Here is a 7,665-nt window from a genome sequence, read left to right as displayed (position 1 = left end):
TTTTTGGAGGTTTTGCCTATGCAAATTCTTTGCAGTCAGACTGAAGGCCAAGCCTTCCAGAGGCTACATGTTGCTCGATTTTACCAGCAATTCTGGAGCGCGGTAAAGTAACGTCCAGGCTCGAGCCATTTCACACTACACCAACAGCATTTGTTCAGATTACAGCCTAAGGAACAGCTGGCTATGGTTCCAAAACCCCTGGGAGTCTGTGCTTCCATCCCATGGTCACGACGGGTGCACATCCTTGCTGTCTGTTCCTGTGCTTCCTGTGCTTAGAGATTCATTCTCACGCTGAGATTATAACCATCTGTGGTCCCAGCTCCATGTGCCAGCCCTGTCCTCAGCTAAACTGAGGCCGTAATCTCCTGTCTCCCAGAATCAGAAGAAATCTTTAAAGTGTATCTTAGCTTTCGGTACATGTATTTCTCAGGATTCCAGTTTTTAACTGGTTTTCAGACACTAGAAATTATTCCTTTTCATGTCATCACAGTCAGATGTTTTAATAGATTTTATCTTATTTTATGTTATCTAGTAAATGTGTTTCCCTTGGAGGAAAGGCTAGGTTCAGGATATCCAGTCTCCCATATCACTGGAAATGAAAAGTAAAGAAAGTAAAATAAGATATTGATCAAACAGCCATGTTTTATGTTTCAGAATTTTTTTTTAACACAAGAAAATATTTCTATGTAAATTCCTAAAAATCTGCTGCAATAAAACATGACTCACATTAATTTCTATTGAAGGTGTTCAACCTTACAACAGAAGGGCCTCTGCAGAGCAGCACCTCTCTTCACTACCAGTCTCTGTACACAGGGTTCAGGCAGACAGGCAGTGTCTTTATTAACCTGGGCCACTGCTCTCTCTCCTAGGTGACGGGGGAAGAAGGCTCAAGGCTTAACAGAGGGCATGGCTCTGGAGCTGGACTTGTGGAGAGAAGGCAGACTCTAAGTCGAGGAGGGAGAGACAGTGCTGTACAAGGTGCTGAGGAAGGAAGAGACCAGAGGGGGCCTGGCCTGGGCTGCTCTGCAGGGTAACTGCTGCCCCTCACCTCACCTTCTGCCTCTTCTCATACACAATTGATGCCTGCACCAAGCTGCAGGGAAGCGTGGGGAAGTCTATGAACCCCTAAAATGACTTACAAAATTCTATGTGTGAGGTTTTACTAAGAGGGTCTATCAACTTTACAATCAGATAAATTATGCTTAAAATTTTAGGAACCACTGGTTACTACATTTGTTTCAAAATGTAATTTAACCACTAAGAAAGCACCTAAAACTAGCCCAGTGAAATATTATTTAGTAATAAAATTTAAGTGATGATTAGTAAATGGGTAGATCTGTAACAGTCCAGAAAACTTCAGTGGCTTGTCCTTGGAACAGTATAGTCTTCTACCCAGCAGGTGTGTTCAGCAGTGACCAGATTTCTCCTCCATGCCTCCTCCCACCACTGTGGTGACTGCCAGAAGCACCTGCGTGTCTCCTAAAGTAGGACTGCAAGGCCTTTTCAGGTGAGGACAGAGACAGGGTGGGACTCTAGATGTGAGCCTGTGCTGCGGTGTATGGACACTTGAAGGAATAGGACTTGGAGCCAGCTTCTCTCTGGCCCCCACACTCTTCCCACTGTGTTCGCCAGTTGCCAGCTGTCCACAGCAGCACCAGAGCCTCCCTGTTAGTGTGCACGGTCCTTAGCCCACCCATCTGTGCTGAGCCCCCTGAGCCTCAAGCCCCCACACCACAGGGTCTCCACTAGGTGAGCATCTACTCAATGCTTTTTCTTTCACCCAGCAGCAAAGTCCAGGGAAAAGAGAAAGAAGAGAAGCGGGCTCTCTCTCACACCTTGCACCCAGCCTCACAGAGGGACAGTGAAGTCAGGGCACAAGCCTCGCAGCTCATCCAGCCACCTGTTTGCTCTTTTCCATGACTGAGAGAAAGAGCATGCTACCTCTCTTACCAGAGTGCCAAGGAAGGAGCTGATGGAGCGCGCCGCCTGGCACAGGGCACCGTACTCTTCCAGCAGCAGGGAGATGAACTGGTGCGCCTGCGGTGGGCCCTGCAGACCGGATGGTGCCTTCACCTTGGCTGCAGTGGACAGCTGCCGGAGCAGCCGCACCTTCATCTCCAGCACGTACTCTCGGGCTTGCTGCTCTAGACGCTGGTACAGCTGGTAGGGGTCCCTCTCACAGAGCCTGCACAAAGAAATGGTCACCACTCACCAATGGCCCACACACATGGGCCCCAGGACTGAGAGGGACCATCTATCAATGTCGACAACCATCACCTTCCTGACAAGAACTTGTGTGAGGCAATACCACCCCACCTAACAGATGGGTGCCTGGGGCACAGAGAGCACAGCCAGCAAACTGAAAAGAAAACAGACACTCACTGAGTGCCTTCTCTGGGCAGCCTCAGGCTTGTCGCACTCAGTCTCAGCCCACATAGGCTAGGGGAGCTGTTGGCACGCACACAGTGGACAGGTAGCAGAGTTGTCATCACACCTCAGGGGTAGCTAGAGGCATACTCCATGTAAGCAACATTGACATAGTGTGAAGGCTCACATGTTAACAGCTGAGAGCACTGAGCCCAGCAAACACCTGGCTGCAGGCCCTCTCCTTTCTAGGAACTTAGTATACAACCTATGTGGGTTTCTAGAATTTTTATAATCAGAAGAAACTCTACATAGTTTATCTTATTTTTAAATTAGCACCTCCCCCAAAGCAATAAAAGTATATAAAATTTGTAAGCTGATGACTAGGGAAAAAAATTAACACATGGTCTCACCACAAGGCCACAGTAGCAATGAACGTTTTCTCACATTTCTTTCCAAACTTGATAATCTACTTTTTTATTTGATACAAATATTTGAATAATAGTCCACTTTTTTTTTTTTTTAAGAGACAGAGTCTGTGATGCCCTCAGTAGGGTGCTGTGGCATCACAGCTGACAGCAACCTCCAGCTCTTGGGCTTAGGCAATTCTCTTACCTCAGCCTCCCCAGTAGCTGGGACTACAGGCGCCACCACAATACTCAATATACTCACTCAATACACAATACTGCTTTTTTGTTGCAGTTTGGCCGGGGCCAGGTTTGAACCCATCACCCTTGGTATATGGGGCCGGCACCTTGCTCATGGAGCCATAGGCGCCACCAATAGTCCACTTCTAAAAACATGTTCTATGGTATTTAGCATGACTATTGCTAAATTTCACAGTTCTTTTAACTGGGCACCTCTGAGGCGCCTCTAGACCATGGAGGCCATAATATTTGTCCATGACCCACTACCAGGAGGAACCAGTTTGAGTTCAACACTTGATCAGAACTAAGGTGTAAAATATACTAAGCTACATCTTTTGGATTTTACATGATAGATCTTTTCACCTTCTGGGTGCCATGTTAGGCTAAAAGAGAAGAAAGTAAGTTGTCACCTGCTCTATTTTTAAATTACGAGATCACCCAGGTTATAAAAAACAAGAGCCTTCTCTGAGTAGGGTAGGTTTAAAAAAAAAAAAATAAAAGCTAAGTAAAATATTGCAATGGAACATGGGAAGCCTTGTCATATGATTAAATAGTGTAAATTAATGAAGTTCCATTAGTACATTTCAGACAGATATGTTAATTTTTTAGCATGACAATTATAGTTTTATTTGCTAATACAATAAACTATCCTCTGAAACCAAATGTATTTTGCCTGTTAAAGGTAAAAATGTATTTTACCAATGGAAGACTCCAATTTTGACACAAGGATAATCAAACTTACAAGTAGACCAGACACCTCCTCCTTAGTTCTCTTAGCATGATGGAGTTAGATGTCTTTTATTTCTTTGTCCATTTCTGTATTTTATAAATGTAAGGAAATAACCATGTGGTACTTTCACAAACAGATTTTTAAAAAGTTACATGAAAGGGAGGCAGGACTGTGTAAAGGTACTGTGGAAGTCCATTCACTCACTCACTAACTCACATGTACATTCAGCCAACAAGGCAGGTTAACTGTGTGCCAAATGCTGTTCCAAGGTATGGAAGAGGCAGCAGGGAAGCCAGCCTCCTAACAGTCACTACGAAACCTAATTTCTCAAACAGCCACATACTATCCAGAACACCTCATCAAATACCAGTGGTTCACAGGACAAATCCTGAGCTGGCTGAATTTATCCAGGATAAAATCTACTGCATAGCAAACAAAGTGTATAAAACTCCCAAAGGCACTGCAATCAAAATGTGAGAAAGATGAAACTCAAATGACATTCAATCCATGAAATAAATGTCCAGCTCAAATGTGCTGCTTCTATTTGGAACATTTCAAAAAACATAAAAAGATGTTACATTCAAACTATGAGGAAGAATAAAAATTAGTGCCACCTCAAGCCTGCACTGTCACTGGGCACAAGATACATGCTAAAAAGAACAGCTGCGTGTCAGGAGCCACTCACGTGAGAGAAGCAGCCGCAGACAGGCTGCCTCCAGTTGCTCTCCAGCTCAGGTGCTACAGGTGCGTATACATGCTGACTGACCCCATGGAGCCTCAGTTTTCTCATCATGTAAATGGGATAACTCTGCCTTTCCCCTTGGGCTGAGAAAGGCAAGAGTGCTTGTGAAAGTACTTAGCAGCATCCCTGGCACAATAGGTAGGTATTGCTATCAGTCTTAACGTGAAAAAATTATAGAAATATTTCATTTTTTCATCACACAGGCAATTGTTTCATTAAAATCTCAATCTCTGAATCTTTTTACCCCAGAAGGCTCATACTTGCAGTCTGCCTACAGCAGGTATGAACCTCACCTAGGCCTGGATGCTCCCAGTGAAGCTCTACCCAAGTTCTAGGAGGACAGCCAACCTGAGTGGAGGGCTGGAAGGGCAGCTGGAGAGCGTGGGGGCTCAGACGGGGACACAATAATAAGGGGTGACGTGTACCTATCCACGAGTTCCTTCACTCCCTCTTTGTCAGGGACCAGAGACTGGTCCTGGTCATCTGCCAGCGGGGTGCCTGCCTGACGGTATATGCAGCGGACCATGTAGCGCACTTCTGACCAGTAGTTCTGCAGCTGCTGGGGCTCCCGCTCCGTCTCTGCCGAAATCTCTCTGGGAGACAACATAGGAGCCGAGAAAGTAAGTTAGACAGGTTACCAGAACCTGCTTCACTTGCTCACACTGACAGTGCCACAGAGGAAGCTGTAATTGTGTGCCAGATGCTGTTCTAAGGTACGGAAGAGGCAGCAGTGGATAGTGGGAATGGCCAGGACCTCCCAGACTCTTCCAACCTTGCCCAGCTCCTAGGAGCTGGCCCCAGTCACTATCTCTGTGGGGGGGCTGTGCTGGGGTCCCTCTGTTGTCCAGTCCCTGAGACCTTCATGTCTTTGGATGACAGGAGTGTCTTCCATTATTGTCCCTGGTGAGGATAGTGATGCCCCTCTGCCTACCTGACCTTCCCTGTGCAGGTGCCCATCAGGCAGCTCTTGCTGCACACTGAGCCTCTGCCCCGGATGGGCCCCATCTGGCTAAACAAGATTCCTTCCCTGTGCAAGTGTGGAGCCAGTTCAGACACGGTCCTGTGCTCTTGTCCCCTCAGTCACCAGGCAAGCTGCTCGACTGCCAGCCTGTCTCACCCCATTCACTGCCACTGACCTTAGTTCCAGTCATTCACGTATGTCTCCTCTACCGCGCTGAGGACTAGCTGCCAAGTATCAACTCCTCAAGAGGAGGAGATTGTCTTACTCCTTTGGTTCTTTCTCACATCAGCCATGCTAGTACCTTACTCTCAGGAGGGGCTCAAATTCTAGCTGCTATTTGTCATAACAGTTCAGTTCACTGGTCCAGCTCCAACACACGCCCCACATACCTGCGCTCACTGCAGGCCTCGCACGAGCACGCGGTGTCCGGAGGCAGTGTCTGTGTGCCCAGAGCTAGCCTCCCCCCACTGCTGGCCTCTGGCTGGGAGCTACCCAGGGGGGAGTGAAGAAGAAAATCTTGGCCCTGCTTTAAAAAGAGAACATAATAGACCAGTCATGTTTAAATGTTCACCACATCAATTTTTTTATTAACTCTCTAGGAAAATGTTGTTTACAAAAACTTTGAAACCTAGACATTGAAAGAAAATCTTAACTTCTATTAATAGGAAATAATTTCTGAAATTCAAGAATTTTGTTTAGAGCCCACAACTTTCTACCTTCTCACAGATCACAATCACGAGGACACTTAATGAATTTCTTTTATTCTTTAAAAAAGAAGGATTGTACTCCCAGGACCCTAATCGGAACATGAGGTGACCATCCCAGTGGGTACCTCTGGGAAGGTAGAAGAAACCCGGCAGCCACCCGACAACCTGAACCGCCCACTCTGACAGAAGGGCAGGAGCTGCAGGGAAGAGGACACTCTGGGCAGAGATGACTGAAGCAAGATCAGACCTCACTGCCCACACCTAGCAATACCAAAAAGGGCAATGCAGGGGCACTGAAGATGAAGAGGTATCTCTCCAGGCTCCTGTGCTTTCTCATCTCGCCCCTATCCCTGAGACAGTGCCTCATCACTGCTGTGAGAAGGCCGGGGAACTATGTTTTCCAATGCTTAGCCCTGGCCTGCAGTACCTTGGAGAACCTCTCTGCTATCCCACGGATCCTGACCACACCTTCTCCAAGCCTGTGCTTTCCTTGAGTCCTTTCCCTGAGCCTCACAGCTAGTGACTGCTCCCTAGATCTGCCATACTCATATGCTTTAGAGTTTGCTTCACAGATCTGGATCTGGGTACCTGATTAGTTACTTGTTAATTATGCTTTATGTTAAAATGCACCTATTCTAATAACTGGTGTGGTCTCCATCTCCTGACTGAGTCTGGTTGACACATTAACCTCAACACTCCAGTTAGTTGTTTCCAATGTAACTGTTACCAGAAATCCTAGAGTTCTACTGGTCTTCTTGTTTCTTATCTTTCTTCAACCCTGGAATGCTAGCTCTGTAACAAGAAACTTTCTGCCCACTCACTATGGTACACCAGTACCTATGACAACGACTGACACAGTATACCCAAAACCTCCACCAACAACGTGAAAGTAACATTTCCTGGTGATGAGAGATGAAAGAGGCTGAGCCCAGTGGCTCAAACCTATAATCCTAGCATTCTAGGAAGCTGAGACAGGTGAATCCCTCAAGCTCAGGAGTTCGAGACCAGGCTGAGCAAGAGCAAGGCCCTCTACTAAAAACAGAAAAACTAGCTGGGTGTTAAGACTGCATGCCAGTCAACCTAGCTACTCAGGAGGCCGAGGTGGGTGGATTGCTTGAGCTTAGCAGTTAGAGACCAGCCTGCCCAAGAGCAAGATCCAATCTCTAAAATTAGCTAGGTGTTGTGGTGGGCATCTGTAGTCCCAAGCTACTCAGGAGGCAAGAAGATTGCTTGAGCCCAAGAGTTTGAGGTTTCTGTCAGCTATGATGCCACAGCACCCTACCCAGGGTGACAAAATAAAACTCTGTCTCTAAACAAACAAACAAACAAAAAAAACAAACCACACACACACAACAAAATTCAGCACTCAATAATACAAAATTCACCATGTCCAGCATTCAATAATAAAACCAAAGCAGGAAAATAGAACCTATAATAACAAAAGCCAATTAATGAAAACAGACCCCCAATGACAAAGATGATACAACTAACAGTTAAGAATCTGAACTTGGGCT

General features: G+C 46.3%; 1 protein-coding gene across 2 annotated transcripts in view; it reads right to left on the bottom strand.

Moving 5' to 3' along the window:
• The window catches only part of FAM193A (family with sequence similarity 193 member A), a 123,790-nt gene that overhangs the window by 78,043 nt on the left and 38,082 nt on the right, over nucleotides 1–7,665 (bottom strand). Inside the window, exons 3-5 of one of the 2 annotated variants that reach the window (XM_023507682.1) lie at nucleotides 5,834–5,970; nucleotides 4,909–5,076; nucleotides 1,951–2,185 (exon numbers count right to left, since the gene is read on the bottom strand). In XM_023507682.1, coding sequence (XP_023363450.1) covers nucleotides 1,951–2,185; nucleotides 4,909–5,076; nucleotides 5,834–5,970 — 540 coding nt within the window. The remainder of the gene's footprint in view (nucleotides 1–1,950; nucleotides 2,186–4,908; nucleotides 5,077–5,833; nucleotides 5,971–7,665) is intronic. The other variant, XM_012812267.2, reaches the window with a different exon arrangement.

Source organism: Otolemur garnettii, unplaced genomic scaffold, assembly GCF_000181295.1.
Source record: "Otolemur garnettii isolate 467f Iridium unplaced genomic scaffold, OtoGar3 scaffold00198, whole genome shotgun sequence".
In the NCBI taxonomy this organism is placed as follows: domain Eukaryota; kingdom Metazoa; phylum Chordata; class Mammalia; order Primates; family Galagidae; genus Otolemur; species Otolemur garnettii.
This window is presented reverse-complemented; position numbering and strand designations above follow the sequence as displayed.